The sequence below is a fragment of the Corella eumyota genome, chromosome 1 (assembly GCF_963082875.1).
Source record: "Corella eumyota chromosome 1, kaCorEumy4.1, whole genome shotgun sequence".
NCBI lineage: Eukaryota > Metazoa > Chordata > Ascidiacea > Phlebobranchia > Corellidae > Corella > Corella eumyota.
Genome location: NC_137490.1, coordinates 22,960,227 through 22,979,825, shown reverse-complemented (window position 1 = coordinate 22,979,825; position 19,599 = coordinate 22,960,227). Strand labels below are relative to the sequence as shown.

The 19,599-nt window shown below is 26.1% G+C and overlaps 2 protein-coding genes across 3 annotated transcripts; both read left to right on the top strand.

Moving 5' to 3' along the window:
* Positions 1-824: 824 nt before the first annotated feature.
* On the top strand, positions 825-16,480 carry LOC145763615 (G protein-coupled receptor kinase 3-like). Of its 2 annotated transcripts, XM_082575100.1 has the most exons (22): positions 825-1,010; positions 1,864-1,940; positions 2,725-2,795; positions 4,709-4,813; positions 5,556-5,630; positions 6,145-6,206; positions 7,165-7,216; positions 7,879-7,970; positions 8,118-8,205; positions 9,057-9,138; positions 9,683-9,813; positions 10,391-10,485; positions 11,629-11,803; positions 12,022-12,122; positions 12,461-12,527; positions 12,604-12,775; positions 12,914-12,994; positions 13,307-13,440; positions 13,625-13,687; positions 14,128-14,247; positions 14,626-14,757; positions 15,850-16,480. In XM_082575100.1, the coding sequence occupies exons 1-22, from the start codon at positions 898-900 to the stop codon at positions 15,970-15,972; spliced, it is 2,211 nt and encodes a 736-aa protein (XP_082431226.1). In that variant the 5' UTR covers positions 825-897; the 3' UTR covers positions 15,973-16,480. The 2 variants fall into 2 exon arrangements, with proteins under 2 accessions (XP_082431226.1, XP_082431228.1); XM_082575102.1 differs by lacking the exon at positions 13,625-13,687 and having other exon boundaries at positions 15,850-16,479.
* Positions 16,481-16,770: 290 nt separating this feature from the next.
* LOC145760846 (uncharacterized) lies at positions 16,771-19,599 on the top strand. Its single transcript, XM_082574539.1, has 6 exons — positions 16,771-16,909; positions 17,840-17,909; positions 18,027-18,266; positions 18,354-18,655; positions 18,886-19,326; positions 19,520-19,599. Exons 1-5 carry the CDS (start codon positions 16,871-16,873, stop codon positions 19,279-19,281), a joined length of 1,047 nt encoding a protein of 348 aa, XP_082430665.1. The 5' UTR covers positions 16,771-16,870; the 3' UTR covers positions 19,282-19,326; positions 19,520-19,599.

Below are 19,599 nucleotides of genomic sequence, written 5' to 3'. Positions count from 1 at the left end.
TCAAACTGCTAAAGGCAACTAACACAGACAATTCGATACTGGGTCGGAGTAACTGATGTTACTCTATGTTTAAGTCGCGCATATGACATTCCCACATCGAGGATAAAGATATATACAAAAAAAATTACCAGCCTCGTGACGTGCCATACGTCGGTCACGACCTCTATTTACTTTGTCTTTTATTTATGTTTATCTCGAATTGGTTCAGCCCAAGGAAGTGATTAAAACAAAAGTCGTGAATTTGATCATCCTTAGCTCTTGTTTACATTAGGGTTTGGTTATAACATTTAACTTAACATTAAACTTGAGATTAAAATTGATTCAATTGGAAATAGATTTTTTTTTTTTCTTTTAGAACTTCATCAAATATGCCGGGCTGCCGAGTTAAAAAATGTATATTTTTAGTTGTTTAGGTTAGACGATTTGGCAAATGTTTATAATAATACAGTTTTAGTTTTACAGATAATTTAGTTATCAATTTTACGTTAAAATAATGGCAACTGTTAGAATAATTTAACTAGTGTGATATTGCCTAAATTTAGTTTACATATATAATAACAAACAGGACAGACTGGCAAATATTTTATTTTTTAATTGATTGTATTATTATAAGTAAATGGATAAACAATTAGGTTGTTTGTTATTTACAATTATTTAATTGTTGTATTATTTAAATGATTGTTGAAATATATAAATCCTAGTTGTTTATGACAAAACAATTACTTTATTAAATAAACAATCTGACAATTGGATAACTTTTTAAAAAAATCTGTTTTTGTGATAATTGAAATCAAAAACAGTTCTTTAATTTAAATTTCAGATTTTAAGTTTTTAAGTTTGATTAAAAATGAAGTAATACAACATTTTAACTTTAAATTGTGAAACAAAATCTTTAAAATGGCTGATTTGGAAGCAGTGTTAGCAGATGTTTCGTACTTGATGGCGATGGAGAAGAGCAAGGGAGCTCCAGCAGCAAGAGCCGTCAAACGAATGCAACTTCCAGACCCAAGGTATTCTTGATTCCCTTTTTTTTATTTCGTTTTTCATGTCGGTCTAGAAAGAAAGGGGCAGTTTTAGACGAGATCTCGTGCGTGGTACTGTATAACAAAGCACTTGCACCAAAATTAACAACCAATGCGGGCAGGTGTGATTTTTTTTCGCGTATTTATTAAAGTTTTTTAGACACCAAGCATGAAACACTAATTTTAGATGTGTGTTTGTTTAAACACAAAAACCTTGTGCATGCACACTGCCTTACTTTTCAAAGTAACGCTGCTTTACTTCAATAAAGGTAAATAAAACTTTACACGATAAATATTACAACAATGCGACGGCAAAAAATGACAAAATCAATTTAATGATTGAAAACATGCCATAAATATTAATGTTTATACAAAGATTTTAGGTATGTTATGGCATGGTCACCAAACCCATTTAAAACACATTTTAAGGAATATTTTGTGGTGTGAAATTGCTGGTATATCCTAAGCTGTTGGTTTTAAGCTTAGAGCTTTATTTAACTGCAGTGTTAATATCATTAAGTCAAACACAACAAAGTTTTCTACTTTTATAACCAAACTTGACAAAAAAAATATTCTGTTAAATTTTTTTTATGTAAAAAATCATTTTAAAAAGTTTTCTGAATAATTTTATTTTAATATTAATACACCAGGCTGAAATATATTAATATAGAGATTTTGTTAATTAACATTTTAATATTTGATGGTAAGCAAGAAATGAATCCAATTGAATATTAATTTTTCATACTGGATGATAGAAAATTCATGTAAAAAAATTTCACAAAATTTTTTTTTTAAGTTTTGTAATTTTGAACAAAATAATTTTTTAATTTTATTTTTTTAGCATCCGATGTTTAATGTTGAAGTATTTGACAGAAAGGGAATTAGTTGAATTCGAAGAAATATTTGGCCAAGAAATTGGTAAGTTTATGTTTTAAATTGTTTTAATAAATCTCCTTATTAAGGTTACACTTTTTAATGATTGAAAAATAAAAAAAATTGATTAAAGTATTTGTAAATTTGTTTGTTAACTTTTGTTTTAATGTTTACCTTTAAATAGGGTATAATGCTTAAAAAAACTTTAATATAACTTCACCATCTTCTTAATTTAAACACTTTTGTCTTTAAAATTCATTATTTTAGATAAGCTTACATCTTTTAGTTTAAACCCTTCTACTATACACCCCAAACCCCAAATTGAGTCTCCCAATTTTTTAACCCCAATACTTCTAGTTTAACTACCCATACTGTTTGTCAACCTAACACCAATTTTTCCTTTACTCCACCCTTTTTTCCTTTAACCAAAACAATTTGTATAATAATATTGACCCAGTATTGATAAATGTGTTGAAATACAATTGAAATAATGTGACATTAATACTAACATAAAGATTAACATTGATTATACAGCTGGGTTGTATTTAGACTGTGGTATTCTATTATTTGCTTAGTTCTAATATGTTTTTTTAAGTCTTTTTTGTATTATTTTACTTTTAAAACAACTAAACTAAACTATATAAATATATATATATATAATTCTATATTAATGTTATATATATTGATATGGTTAGTTACATTATCTAGTAATAAATCTTTTTGCATTTATTTATTGATTAAATCTGTTTTTGGGATTGATTTTATGATATGGTTTATAGAATGCTAATTAAAAGCGCATTAATGCAATTATGTTTTTATTACTTTCTAGGATATCGTCTGTTCAAAGAGTTTTGTACCCAATCTGAACTTCCAATTCCACAGTTACTTTTCTATGAGGAGGTAAGTGAAGATTTTAACATAAATTAAAGTTTAAATTTTTCAGTTTCTTTTTTGAGTTTTAATTTATGGTTAGTCAATATTATTAATCCCATAAAGAATATAAGTTTCGGTTATTAAAAGTCTTGTTTTGTTGTATAAAATATAAAATTCTGGTTAGTTTTTTTGGGGGAGTGACATTTTAAATTGAAACCATTCTCGAACGTTACATGATAACTAAACAATTAACTTGCAAAAAAGGTTTTTGTTTTTTTTATAAAATATAAACATATTTTTAGACACTGACAAAACAAATTGAGAAAATTAAAAACATTTTTTTCTGTTATAATTAGAAACAAATTTTACAAACTTTTTTTAGGATTTATTTATTTTGGTTTTTCGCAAATCAATGACAGTGAATAATAAAATATATATATACAATTAATATTACATCAATGCGACGGGAAAAAATGAAAAAATTAATTTAATGATTTAAAACATGCCATAAGTATTAATGTTTACACAAAGATTTTAAGTATGTTATGGCATGGTCACCAAACCCAATATAAATTAAATCAATTATAATTACGATAAAATAAAATAAAATTTAAAGAAATACAAACCAAAAAATCAAATAAAGAAGTAAAAAATATATTTTAGTTTTTTAAATATTACATAAATATATATCTGTTGTGAACAACTGAATTAATTTTTGTTATAATCTTTAAATAGAATGGTGCTGGTTGAAATATAATTAACAGGATATGCCAGTCATGTTTCAACAGGTTTTTGATTAACTTCTATTCTAATTTAACCTACCCTTACATTTTAACATCTAACCAGGCTGTGGTTGTTATTCCAATTAAAAATTAATATTTTCCCTTTTTTTTTAATTTGTTATTTGCATTTTTATTCTTTTTATTTCCTTAAACCCTTAAATAAATGTTATCTTATAAGATTTTCCATAAGGCATCTTTTTTAAAACTTATTTTTATGTACTATTATTGTTCTTGTAATATATAGATTTATATTTAATTGATTTTATATCTAAAGTGCTTATGTTATAATCTTTAAAAAGGTTTTCAAATTTTAATTTTTAAGAATGTTTAAGTTTAGAGAATTGTTTGTATAGCTATTTTAGACTTAAGTTATTTTTAAACCTTAAAGTGGTTGAAGAAAATCATCATTGAAAAATAGCTGCCTGAAAATTTATAAATAAGAAATTGTCATTATATATATAAGTAAAAAATTATCTGTAAAAATTAAACAAGATCTTTAAAAGCTTTGATTTAAAGACAATTTAATTTTCTTGATTTTTATAATCTTTTTTTTTCTTATTTAGTAAACCACATACTGACAATATTACCAACACGGTATTATTATCCGCAATTACTTTGAATTATTTATTGATAGACGCTGTTTTTAAATTATTGATTTCTTCAGCACAAGGTTTAATGTTCATTATACAATTCAGTCACTACAATATTTTTAAATAAACAACTTGCATTATCAAGCATTTGTTTGTCTGGATTATCGTCATTTTCCCGAATACCATTTAATTATTGAGACATTTACCAAGAACTATCTACTGAAAAGCATTCTACCGACCATGAGACATTTTATACTAACTTACCGTTACCAAATCTTCCCCTGTAAAATGCCTTTTTAATTTTTAAAGAATTTTAACCAAAATTTTAGTAAAATGACATTTTTTAAAAGTTAGATTTCTCAGAAATGCGTCTATTTAATAAAAAATTTTTTTTATGATACCTAACTATCAATTTTAAGAAGGTTCCTATTTTTACTCTATAGTAACAAGTGGATGTTTACCTATACTATATTAAATCTTATTTCTGTTTTTGACAAATCGTTGTAAAGCTTTAAACTACAATCATCTTAGTACTGACAATTAAACTTTAACTGTTTTAATATTCCAGATTTTAACTTATCAGAGTATTGATATTGAAGCAGAAAGAGCGGACCAAGCTAAAATGGTATTTGATCGGTTTATTATGCCCGGGTTACTTCGTTGTATCCCTGATGTAAGTTAAACTTTGGCAATTTTTATAATTTAGGAACATTTGCACACCATACAACACAGAACCGTGTTTTTTGTCTGTAAAAAATGCCTTTATATGACTTAAAGTGTTGCATTATGTTACATCTTATGTAGAAATAACTTTTAAAATTTTTTTTTTATTTAATAATATATTTTTAGACAATTTTTTATTTTCAATCAAATTATGAAATTTGATATCCTGTTTATTTGTATATAAGGCTGAACCTTAATATATAAAAACAAAAATAATTTCAAAAAATATAAATCATAATTTAATATAACATAAATAAATAAATTCATAAAAAATGAGCATAATATGTGATTATAAATGTTATAATAATATATCAACATATGGATGGGAATAGCAAGGTTTTTGAATAAAAATAGATACATTTATAATAGAGGTCTGACATTTAAATATTGATTTTATTCCAATTTTTGGAATTTAATTGGATATATATTTCTACAACTGTCATTTTATTTTTGTTTTAAATATTTTTTTTTATAATTTTGTCAGTTTTAAAATTTATATTTTAAGAAAAATAAGATTACATTTGTTATAACATTTAATACTAAAATAAATTTAAAATTTAATACTAAAATAAAAACCTGTGGTTTTAAAGTTAAATAACTTTAAAAATATGTGCGGTTATATAAAATGTTTGTTTTTTTAACAATTTTTAATTATTTTTGACAATTTTTTATTAATTTTTCCAAATTTTTAGGAATTCTCTAAAAGTGTAACGGACAAAATTAAAGCAAAAATTCAGAAGAAACTTTTTACGATCGATCTTTTTCAGGTCATTATTATTAACTTTTATAAAATCTTCAATTTGCCAAAAACAAATTTTATTCAAGAACTATGCTATGTATTTTTTCTATCTAGGAAATAAAATGGTTTTAACCAATCTAAAATTGGAAAAAAAACTTTTTATATAAATATTAAATTATTGTTTTTTTGTAACAAAAAATAACTTAAAAAAAAATGTTTTACATTCATTTATTACATATTCAGATTAAAATTTATATGGTTAATACTTAATCTTTATAAAATCTTTAATTTGCCAAAAAAAAACACTTTTTTGTATGTATGAGTGGAACTTTTCCTTTTCCATTTATGAATTTAAATAATTTAAAACCGGTATTTAAAAAAAAAAATTTTTTTATAAATATTAAATTATTGGTTCAAATTAAATATTTTTATAATGCAAACTTTTAATTAAAAGTAAAAAAAAATTAAAACTTATTTTTTACAAGTTTAGCTTAAAATTAAAGTTTTAATTCTTCAATAACTTTTTATAATGTTTTATTTAGATTTATATTCCTGAGGTGAAAACAAGTTTAAAAGTTTCATTTTTTGATGCTTTTCTACAAAGGTAATTTTGTTCAATTTTTATTTTAAAGTGTTTTTTTTAAACCAAATTATTATTGTTAACATTTTTTTTGCAAGCTAATGAAGTCAAAAAAGTTTTTAATAAACATTGTTTATTTTTAAATAAAAAAGTCTTTAAAAGGCTTGTTACAGTTTCCGTTTTAAAATAAACTTTTTGTTTTCAAATTTATTCATGGTAAAAAACTGTATTAAAACTAAAAAATAAATTTTAACTTTAATTTTCGTTTTACACAAAAAAAAAAAAAAAAAATTTAACTTCGTTTTACACAAAAAAAAATTAAAAATTGTTGCAACAGCTTTTTGGTGAAAAATAATTTTGACACTTTAACGTCATTTATTTAAAACTAAACTAAAATATTTGACAATTTCTATTTTATTGAATGTGTTTTAATGTAAAAGGAAATGCCAATCTAACAAAATCAGGCCTTAGGGCATCTTGTATTTTAGTTAACACTACGTATGTTAGCATTAATATTTGTGTTTTTTTTTCAACTTTAATTTTAAAAAATTTCAAGTTTGTTTTGAAGATTAAAATTGATTAATTCTTGTTCGTTATCAATTTTTTTTCGATAATTAAAAGTATAAATAAAAATAATCTTAAATAAAAGTCACGTCGATAAATGTTCAATTATCGGATTTTGGTGATTTTTTTATTTTTTTATAAATATTTAACAGATGTTTTAAATCTTGGTTTTTTATCACTTAAATCGTCCCTTACATTTATTAAATCTCTTTTCATTCATTATTCATGAATATATTTTAATAAAAAGTCAGATTTAATATTTTAATATTTTTTGTATTACTGCAAAATTCAATTTTATTAAATTTTTAATGTGTTTAGAACAAAAAAATTAGATTTTTATTTTTTTATGGATAAATTTTTAAACAAATTTTTAGATTTTAGAAAAAAACTTTTATTAACTTTTGTTTTTATTATTTAGTGATCAATTTACCAGATATCTTCAGTGGAAAAACTTAGAACTCAGCCTAAAGGTAAAAATTTTAAGTATTATTAAGAATTAATGCTTCTATGCACATCACTTATTTAATATGATTTGTGTTTTTAAGATAAATATTTTTTGAGATTTTCTAAATTATTTTTTGATTTTGTTTAAATGTGTTATTTTTCAACTTTTGTGTAAATGAAATAAAAACTGATTTAAAATGCTTGAAATATTTTCAAAAATTTTGTGAGAATCATTATTATCATTATATTGTTAAATTATATTTTTACGAAATGTTAATTAGGACTAATTATCAGACATTTGCGACTGAATTGTAATTATCTCCTAATTGAAACTGAAAATAAATGTTTTTACTGATCAGTTTGTATCCTTACTGTATTAAATTTATTTGTGATGTCATAACATCTGTTTATTATGTCATATTGGCTTATGTCAAGTGAAAATTCTTTAATCTTGGCTAATCTATAGATACATTTAAAATAGGACCACCGTGATTTTCTTTTGTTTATTTCTTTATTTAATATTTGGAATTTTTAAATTTATATTAATGTGTTCTATTTATGGGCACTAATTTACCAAATTTTTGTAATTTTTTTGTAAAAAATTGAGCTATAATTATCTTAAAAATACTAATTAATGAATAAGAAAAACAAATTAATTTTATTTTAAAACTTTTTCTTTGATTTCCAGTTGACCATGAATGACTTTAGTGTGCACCGAATTATCGGGAGAGGGGGTTTTGGGGAGGTTTATGGGTGCAGGAAAGCAGACACTGGGACAATGTAAGTTTATCCTCAATTTGGGTTCATTTTTCATAAGTTTATTTTTGATTAATCTAGAGTAAAGGGGGTAATTCCTTAATTAAGTTTTCATTACATTGGTTAAATGAATTTTTAAAACTTGAGTTTATTAAAATTGTTTTATTTTAGGTATGCAATGAAGTGTTTGGATAAAAAGAGGATAAAGTTAAAACAAGGAGAATCGTTGTCGTTAAACGAGAGAAAAATGCTGCAGATGGTGAGTGTGAGACTAAAATATAACCATTTAGCAAAAAAAATTAAGCAAAAAAAAAAAAAACAGAACAAAAAATGTAGAAGAAAAATTAAGAAAATTAAAAATAATAATTTAAAAATGTTTTACAGATTTTACCGTAAACAATTTATGAATTTTTATAAATTTAATTCTAACAAATTATAAATAACATTTCCGTAATCTTTTTTAAATAGGTTTTTTTGTATTTTATTGATTTATTCTGACGTTAAAACTAATTTCCAGTTTCAGAATTCTTTAATTCAATTTATTTTAATTTCGTTAAAACATTTCAATTCTTAAAAGAGGGTTTTAAATTATTCTTTTAATAAATAATATTCTTTTAATTCTTTTAATAAATAATATTTTTTGACTTGATTTAAAAAAAATTTTGAAATTAGGAAACTTAAGCATGTTTAAATATTTAAAATGCAAATAAATGAGAGGAAATGATGTCATAATTAACGTCATTGTGTCAGTTGTTACCTCATATATTTGCTTTTGCAGATTTTACTTAACTACAAAAAAGGAAAATTTTTTCAACATGTTATTACTAATATTTTACCTTTTTTTTAAACTGTTTAAACTATTCACATAATTAATTGTATTACCAATCCTTTTAAACATTAACAACTTTAATAAACAATTAAATCCTAATGTTTTAAATGCATTAAACATAAATTGTTTACAAATTATGCATTTGAATTAATTATTAAATAACTTGTTAAAATTAGAATAAAATATTAATATCAGTAACTATATTATTTATATTTAAATGTTCATTATATTTTTTAAATCGTCTTTTTATTGTTTAAATTTTAAAAATATTTTATTTTTAGGTTGATTCTCCGTTTATTGTTTGTATTTCTTATGCTTTTCAATCTCCGGATAAATTGTGCTTTGTCCTCGATTTAATGAACGGTAAATAAAAAGTCTTTTTCAAATAATAAAAGTTAAATATTTAAAGTTAAAAATTTTAACAATATTATAAATGGTAAAATGACTTAAAGCTGTATTTTTTTATTTCAAATTGCTAATTTAAAAATAGAAATAGATTTAAAATAAAGCAAACTTATTGAAATTAACCCTTTTTATTTTCAACCATTTGTGTATTTTGTTCCCGTAATTTGAAATGTTTAAATGAACTCATCCAAGTTAGAAAAACTTTTGTTCTATTTATAAAAAGTCTAATTTTTTCCTAGAATTTTCTGCACTAAAGATTTTGATTTGTTGCTGTATTTAGAACTTGTTTTTTTTTGTGGTCCTTTAAATTATTTGTTCCTAGTATTTTATGCTTTAAATAGTTTAAAATTTATGTTTTTTTAAAAAAAATTTATTTGAAATGACATTTTTAATATAAAATCAAAATATTTCTTTTATTATGACATCATACTAGGCTAAATATGACATAACAACAATTATAGTGACAACATAATTAACCTACAATGTTATTATGACATCACAGGTGGAGATTTACATTATCAACTTACACAGAGAGGAACTTTCACCGAGAACGAAGTTCGATTTTACGCTTCGGAAATTTTGCTCGGACTTGACCACATGCACATGCAGGGGATTGTTTACAGAGACCTCAAGGTTTGTGGTTCAATTCCAAGTAAATGTAATTTTAAAATATATTACGTTTTTTTGGATTTATATACTAAATGGTGGATATAAAATATTTAAAATATAAGTAAACATAATGATATAAATAACAAGCAAATAACGCAATAATGATATTACTATATATATAAACTAAAAAATAGTTTTAATTTTATTTCCCTTTCATATATTATTCAGCATTTTTCAAAATTAAGCTTTAAAATTTGTTTTTGACAGTTTAAAATCTTCCTCTATATATCCGCCTACAAAATATTTGCTTTAGTTCCTGCAGTTAAATTTACGACCCTTTTTATTTACATAAAGTTATCATAAAACCCTTAGAAGGATATGAGTAATAATATGCTTACAATAAACAAAAAAAAACAAAGTTAAGCAAAATTTAAAACAAAAAAGTTGAATTTTTGATTGAAATCTTTACAATGACTTTTAAATTTCAGTATCAATGTTATAGACCTATAAATTTCTATTATATCAATGTTGATATTATAAAAAAAAAACAATCCGAAGATTTAACTTTATTGAATTTTTATTTATATTCATATTTTGACAGCCTGCCAATATATTACTGGATGAAAAAGGCCACACTAAGATTAGTGACCTTGGATTAGCTTGCGATTTATCCAAGAAAAGCCCCCATGCCAGCGTGTAAGTAAAACTTTTAGTATTTTGACAAATTTTAAAGATGTTTTTCGTTGTTTGCATATTAAATATTTTTTAGATTGCATATTTGTTTACATCCATTTTTTTAATTTTTCTTATTTGTAAGTTGAAATTAACATAGCAACAAATATTGATAGTGACTTTTATTATTTCAAGAACATTTTTAAGTAGTTTAAGTTTGGTTTGTGTTTGATTACTTTTCACTTAAAACACTTATTTTTAAGTGTATTAAACTGAATTTTTTGATTAAATTTCTGTGTTTTTAAAAACTTAAATAAGCAAAGCAACATTAATGGCAGCTTCTATGCTTTTTAGTGTAGATTGTAATTTTAAAATACATTAAATATTGTTTTGCTAAAACTTTTTATTTTACCAAAAACTAAATATAAACTTGTGCATTATACCAGTATCTTACCGCTAAAAATAACTTGTTTTTTTCCACGTTATTTTTAGCTTAGACTTCTTTGTGTTTGTTGTCATAATTTTCACATTGTTTTGCATGAATGCACATTTATAAAGGTAAAAATACAAGCTAGACTGGTGGCTTGAATGACATTTTTTATATAATTTTTTGGGGGGTTTGAAATTAAAGTTTTGATTTTTTTGATCAAGGTTGTTTAGTTAACTCATCTTTTAATTTGAATTTTTTAAACATTGCATTTTGTATTATAAAAGGTTTTGGTAATACTTATTTTCCCTTTTTAAGCATCTATGAGACTTATTATATTATAGGATAATATTTATGTTTAAATAATATAAAGCTTTTGAAGTTTGGGTTAATATAGATTGTAATTACTTCTTAGCAGAAGTTTTTGCAATTATAGCACCTTACTTAAAAGGCCACAGTCACGTAGAAAGTAGAAATCAAACCTGAGACCTTATGTAGTAAAGCCAAGTGTTTTAACCCTTGCACCTATTATGTTTATATATCTTGTAGCCCAAGTTTTTTAGATATTTTATTTTCAATCAAGAAGTGGGGGTCAAACCTAAGACCTTATACGGTTAAGCCAAGTGTTTTAACCCTTGCACTATTCATGTTTTTTTCCCCCTCAAGTTTTTTTATGTATTCCAACAATACTAAAAGCCCTTCTATTTATTAACTAATACAATCCCTATTCCTTATTACAGTGGGACTCACGGTTACATCGCCCCCGAAGTTTTAATCAGAGGGATGAGTTACGGGGTCGGGGCTGATTGGTTTTCATACGGGTGTACCCTGTACAAACTACTCCGGGGACATTCCCCTTTCCGCAACCATAAGACCAAGGACAAAGCTGAGATTGATAAGATGACCATGACAATGGTAATTGTTATTCATTGTTACATCAATAGTCTTCATTGTTATGCAGTTATATTTAATTACAATTCTAATTGTTTTGTGAACTTTTGAATAAAGTTCAAATTTAAAATGATTAATCTATTTTAGGTTATAAAAATTAATAATTACCACTAAATTTAAGTTTTAAGAAACAATTAAAAGTTTATTTTAGTTTGTTTTCACAAACTTGTTAATTTTAACAGGAAGTAAAAATGCCCGACTCGTTCTCCAGCGAAGTTTCTTTGTTCCTCACCGAACTTTTAATAAAAGACCCGAACGATCGAATTGGGTGCAGAGGAAGAGGGTTAGAATATTTGTCTTATTTTTGTTGAAGTTTCACTCACAATAACATTGTTAATTTAACTTTATTAATAGTCTGGTTAACTGTGAAAAGCACTTAAAACAGAAATTATCATTAATTGGTTTTCATTGCTGCTGCATCTAAAAACCAATCAGCAGGTTGATTAACCAACAATAAAGGGTCAAAAATTTTAAAATAGTCAAGATTTTTTAATGGTAAAAAATGCCTTTCAACTGTGATGTTGGTCTCAATAAAAAAGATGATTTATATAAAAATGAACATAAGTGACAAAAGTTTTTCCCTATTAAATTAAAGTAAATGTTTTTAAATTGTTTAAACAGAGGTCAGGAACTGAAGGATCACATTTTCTTTCAAGACGTGGATTGGGACCAAGTTGAAAGACAAAAAGTAAAATGTTGAAAAAAAATTTTTTTTTTTATTAAATATTTTTAACATAACAATAACTAAACTTATGACATCACAGTACCTACCCCCTCTTACGCCCCCACGTGGTGAAGTGAATGCAGCTGATGCCTTTGACATCGGAAATTTCGATGATGATGAAACAAAAGGAGTGAAAATCACCGAACAAGACCAGGAATTGTACAAAAATTTTGACCTCATTGTCTCCACTAGGTGGCAGAAAGAGATCTGTGGTGAGAACAAACTATATTATTTAAAAAACACTTTATTTAAGATTTAATAATAACCAAGTAATAAAAATGTGTGCACAGTCTAATTATACTAAACTAACTTTTTTAATTATTATTGTTAAAATGTTGTTTAATTAACAGACACGGTGTTTGACATGGTCAATCATGAAACCGACAAATTAGAAGCAAAGAGAAAATCAAAACATAAACTTCTGGAAGCAGGTTAGTTTAATTTTGTTAAACTAAACATAAAACTAGTAGCATGGTGTACGTAAAACTTGTAGCTAAACACTTGGTTTTACTACTTAAAGCCCTGTGTCAATTCCCACTGCTTTTATGCTGTAGTGCCTTCGGGTAGTTGCCATAAATGTTATAAAATTTAGCATAATTAATCTGCTAAAAAAAAAAATTAACTCGAGACTTGGCTAAGTAACAAATTTTCTCTATGAATAAAAATAATTATACGAACATTAGTCTTATGTTACCATCATCCATAATAGTTTGCTTATCTAAAAAAATGTTTTTAATTAACAGAGAATCTGGAAGGTGATTTTGTACTTCATGGGGTAATGTACAAACTTGGAGGTCCGCTTACTCTGTCAACTTGGCAGAAGAGATATTTTTATCTCTATCCAAACAGGCTTGAGTGGAAAGACATGGACACTTCGGTAGGCACTTTTTAAGTGGTTTTTGTAACAATTTTGTTATAAGTTTTGTTTAAAAGAAACAGTTGTTTACCTAAAAATAAAAATCTGTATTTGTTCTAAATATTTAGCATTGTGTAAGCTCTTGTTTAATAGTTGAACCCATCAGGAATTGTTTCAATGTTTGGTCAATTTTGTTGAATTTTAGGAAATAAATCGAACAAACACGAGTTTAAATTGTAGTGCAATTGTTTCTACAATACGGACGCGGGTATAAAACTTTATTGTGGTGTTGCCAATTAATTATATTAAAGTTTTTGCAGTGTTGCCAGATAGTTTTAAATTTGTTGATGATGTAACGACTAACATAACCAAGTTGTGTTTAAAATAATGAAATTGAATTTGCTTGTTTTTAAAAGAATGTTTTGGTATTTTAATTAGTTCCAAGTTTTTACGAAACTAATTTTTGATTTTGTATTTCTTAATTTTATTAAACTTTTGTATTTTTGAATGGGTAATAAATGAATTTGTGGTTTGTTAAGTATTAGGGTTTTGTTTAGACTTAATAAGCAGATATCTACATTTAATTAATTGTATATTAACAATAAGTTATGAAATGTTTAAAATAAGTTAAGTTTATATATTATATTCTCATCACATATTAACAGGGTTTCCAAAAGATAAATAACTTTACTTGTTTTTTATTCTCAGAAAAACCTGGTTGTGTTTGAATCAGTGTCAATGATAAAGGAAGGACAAGCAAAAGGAATGAAATATTGCTTGTTTATCACCACTAGAGACAGTAGTAAGGATATTATTGTCAGATGTGAGGTTAGTCTAAATTTCTCTATGTTTTGTTATAAATTTTCCAACCTAAACATAGATTAATTTTGTTACCCAACCCAGTCTTGAGTTGCCTTTGACAGTTTGGGATATTAAGATTATCATTGTCAAATAATTGAGCTGCTGATTGAGTGCTTGGTCAGTAGGAGTTCTTACTGTTTATAGCACCTTACTCAAGGGCGCAATGGCATAAAGCAGTGAGAGTCGAACCGAGGACCTCATGTAATGAGGCCAAGTGTTCTAACTATTAAATTATGTATAAATATAAAAAAAATTCTCCTTTGCTTATTAAAATTTGCATAAGTTAACAAAACTATTTAAATTATCCCTTGTAGTTGTTACTCATACAATCTTATTTTCACACAGACTGAGGTTGAGTTTAAACAGTGGTCACAAGATTTGATCAAAACCTGGTGCCAAGCAAAAAGAGTTATGAAGAAAGGTCCGAAGCTAATTAGCATGCAACGCTCAGTAGCAGAAGACGCAAACTACAACAAGGTTGGTAATATTTTTAAATCTGCGTAACAAGTAAAGTTTAACCATCTAGTATTTATTCGTAAAATTTGAATTTGTAGTAAATGAATAAAAATTCTTATTTGAAAATGTTTATTAACATTATGGATAGATTTTCAGTATTTTAAAATACAGAACAAAAAAAAATTTGTTTGTTTTTACAGTTTTTGTAAAAAAAATAATTTTTTGTTGTATTAGTAAAATTGGTAAAAGTTTAAATTATTTCAAAATGTTTGGTAAAATTTCATTTGTAAAAATGTCAGTGTTTCCATTAATATTTGTGTGCTTGAAATAAGTACCAGTGTTTCCATTAATATTATATTCCACTAGATGAAACGAAGAGCTACTTTTCCAGGATTTTTCCTCAAATGAGAGTTTGGTAAAATATTGTTTTGTCATCACACCCAAATTTTTGCACGATTCACTTTTTCTGGTTTAAGTTTTCAAAATATTTTTTGTATTGCCATTGCTAGAAAAAAAACAAAAACCCCAAAAAAATTTAAAATTAATTTTTTCTGCAATGGCAATAATTGAATTTTGGTGAGGAGTTTTTATTTTGTGGTAGTCACGGTAACCGAATCTTGAGTTTTATTCACGAATGATTGGTTTTAGATTAGTTAAAATTTTGGTTCAGTATTTTTATTAAATATCTTGTTTATAAAACCTGGTTCAGATGTTAATTTATAAAATAATTTGTTTTATCATCTGGTGATATCTTGGTTGTTTAATTAGCTTGGCACGTCATAGAACCTCAGCCAATTAATTAAAGACACCACAACATAAGGTTCTGGGTTTAATTACCACAGGTTACATGCCAAAGTCATGAGTAAAATGTCACGACCTTAGCCCATTGGTTAAGAGCATAACAACATGAGGTTGTGGGTTCAATTGCCATTGCTTCCATGCCAAAGTCATAAGTATATGTTACCCGGCTTTTTTTTATATATTTGCTAAACTTAAAAACCTAATGACAGACTATTAAGCTGGCAAAGGCAACTAAAGACTGAATCATGGTAGTTAATTTAGGCTGTAAAATCACTTTAAATAATGAGGATAAATACTTAAACTTGTTTTTAGGCGATACTGGCTGCGCAAACCCGTTCTCTGCACAGCAATTCGTTGAACCCGGTTGGTCCAACTTTCCGCCATAAACTTGTCCTCGTCGACCAAACTTCCACCGAAACTTGTGACTCAACTTAAACATCACACCACAACAGTGCGAGGATAAACTTATTGCACAGTTTTAGTGAATTTTATCATTGTGATGTCATAGTTATGACGTCATGTTCTTGCAGTTGTTGTCTAATAGAACTCTGAACTATTATGTAGGTACTTACCATGACACAGCATTATTGTTACCTCGTGAATGAGGTTTTGTTACGAAAAGTTTTTTTTGTCGTTTGAACTTAACAGAAATTGATCTTTTAATTGTTTTTGATCTAAACTTATCATAGCAATATTCGACTTTAAACTTTTCTTATTCTGTCGTATTTTGTGGCACTTATACTAACTACCGCAGTATTGGTGGTTGTGATGTCATACTTATTAGTGACGTGGTTATTGGTGACGTCATAGTGTCTAGTATTCCCCCTCATGTTTAAAACCACAACGTTTATGCTGCACTTTTATTTTTTCTTGCACAAAGTTTTTTGTTGTGATTTTTGTAAATAACAAGGATTTATGTGGAGTTTTATCAAAACTGTTTATTTTTTTGGTTTAGGTTAAATTAAGCTAATTAAAATTTAAGTCCAAACTCCTGCTGAGCTAGCACTTAATCAGCAGCATAATTATCGAGCAATTATAATCAATAATTCCCCAAACTTCCACAGGAAACTCGAGACTGGGTCGGGGTAATTGATGTTACTCTATGTTTAGGTCGTGCATTCGACCTTCCCACATTGAGGATAAAGATAAATACATAGAAAAAAAATAAAGAATAAAATTAGAAATTAATGTTTATTGTGTGCTCGATTTAAACATTTTAATGGGCCTGACTTAACAGAGTTTTTAGGTAGTTTTATGTTAAAAAATCATTTTTGGTTTAAATATTGTTAATTTTTGCTTGGTTTTTGCAAGGCCGTGAAAAGATTCAAGAGTAATGGAAGATCAATCTCAAAACAAAAATGAAAATCGTTTGGTAAATTTGTTTTGTAAAATTTGTTGTTTTTAGTTTATATTGCTTTTTAGTACATTTATTTATCCTAAATGTAGGCAAGTCGTTTTTAAAGCTTAAACATAAAGTATCATAAGTTACCTCGACCCAATCTTGAGTTGCCTTTGACAGTTAAGAATGTTATTAAATATAATTGTCCAAAAACAAAAAAATTAAACTTCTGAATGGTTTTAGCTTGCATAATGTAATGTTTATATCATTTTTATCGTCTTTCTTAAACGTTACAGAATAAAAGAAGTGGGAATCGAACCCAGAATTTTATGTAGTAAAACCAAGTATTCTAACCACCCAGTCTGGAAAGTATGGTAGCGTGCACGCACGAGATTTTTTTCAGTGAAAAAAATGCATGCCTGAAACTAGCGTTTTGTAGCGGCCCCTTAGGGACACGTGATTTTGCCTGATAAGAAGTTTGGGCTACAGTCTTATTTTTTGCCTTTTTTTGTATTATGTTGTGTTTTATAAACCGACTACCAATTCATTACTTACTTAACTGTTTTCGCTTAACTGAATTATAAATTATATTGTTACAATTTATATACGCCGAAGTTTTGCACATCTGGTTTTAAAAATAATTTTTCTTTTGGTTAACAAAGACTAAAAGAGATTTATGGTAATCAAAAGTATATATATATTAAGTTTTTTTAAAAGATTAATTTGCGGTTGAGGCAATCTGGTGGTTGTTCATAAATATGATTATTAACATTATTGGAACTATTTAGATTTGACTTTATATCACAACTCTTGTAAAAGATTTAAGAGATTACCCTTAAAAAGTTTGCTGCCCAGAATCTTTTTTACATAAAAAAAATTATTGCCTATAGCTTTTTTGTAAATATAATAAATTTTCAGTTGTTATGAACTTAGTTCAAATAATTAAATATTTGTTAATTTTAGGTACAACCGCAAGATCTACACTCTCCTGAAATACTTGCTAGAATAGGAAAAATTGTAACTGGTGCTGAAGGTGAATTTGTTTTATTGTTTGGCTTAAACTGAAAAGTACTTACAAGAGGAAAATTATATGGGAATGTAGGATTAAATTTTGAAAACTTGTTTATTTATTTTTGGTTTAATATTTTAGCTCCAGTTTCTTTTCAAATCAATTTATATGATCATCGACAAACTCACAATGTTCAACATCATGTGGGGCAAATGGTGGCAAGGCAGACCAATGTACAGGAGCAAACTAATGTTGAACAACAAACTAATGTTGAACAGCTGACCGAAATACAACACCAAGATAAGACTGAGGTCCAGCATCAACACAACATTACTGGTGCAAATATACAACATCTTGGAGACACATATGGAAATACTGCCGGTAAAATTTCCTTTTTTTAACATTTTAGATTTTTCTTTTTTTATTATTATTGGTTAGTGGACAAATTGTTTTTATTTGGTTTTTTAGATATGGAATTTAAACCCCCTCAAAACCAACCTAAAACCAAACCAAATTTTGAACTCTCTAAAAACACCATTCCCCCAAAACCAGCTGATACCAAACCAAATGTTGAACCCCTAATAAACACCATTCCCCGCATACCAGCTCCAAAAAAACCCAATAATGAACCTCCAAAAAACACCATTTTCCAAAAACCAGCTGAAACCGAACTGAATATTGAACACTCTAAAGACATAGCTTCAAAAACCAAACAAAATCTTGAATCTCAGTCAAATTCTCAATCAACTGTTTTTTTTAGATGGTTTAAGGTAAACTTTACCTAAAATAAATACTTGTTTTGCCAACCACTTGTGTTTAAAAGGCAAATTTAAAAAAAAAATTTTAACTTAAACTTTATTTTAATATATTAGTATATCAATAGAGTTCATTAACTTTTGCAAATATTGTTTGTTTTTACCGACTGGAATAGGTTTCTTAAATGTAGTTTATTAGCAACCTTTCTTGTCATTACATAAATCATTACATATTGTTTTAATAGAGAAAAAAAAATATTTCAATTATCACACTCCAGTTGACTGGTTTGCTTGCTGTTGAAACTAAATGCCACTTTGCTGAAGGACACTGGAGCACTGATCCTGGAAAGCTAGTGTCTGGCCTACTTGATGTTGTAACAAATGGGGTGCTTGAAATATTTACTAGTAAAATAAGCGGGAAGCCATTAATTATTGAAATTGTGGCTGAAAATCAGAGTGTTCTGAATGATTTTTTAATTAGTCATTCTGTGGGTCAATTGTTTAACAATTTGGTTGTTTTTTTGAAAAACTATTCAATCGAAAATAGGTTTTCTGAAAGTAAATTAAAACTAGATTCAATTAAAATAATTAAAGTAGAAAAAGCTATGGTTACTGAAGTTGAATTGAAAGAAATGAAATGAAAAGCTAAGGAAGAAATTCACAACTTAGTGCGGCCAAACACAAAGGTAAAATTGTTCAATTTTTTTTATGGCTTTATATTTAAACTTAAAGATAGTCAGTCTTACAGTTATTTATAAAAACAATTTTATACTTATTTAAGTATGTTATCCTGTATTTATTGTTATTTAAATAAAATATAGAAATTATATTTGTTGAGATAAATTCTTGTAACAATAAACTAAACTTGTTTTATATTAGTTACTTATAATGGGAGGAACTTGTTTTGCACACGATGTTTTATTGTTTGACATTGATACAAAAAAATGGAAACGGATGCC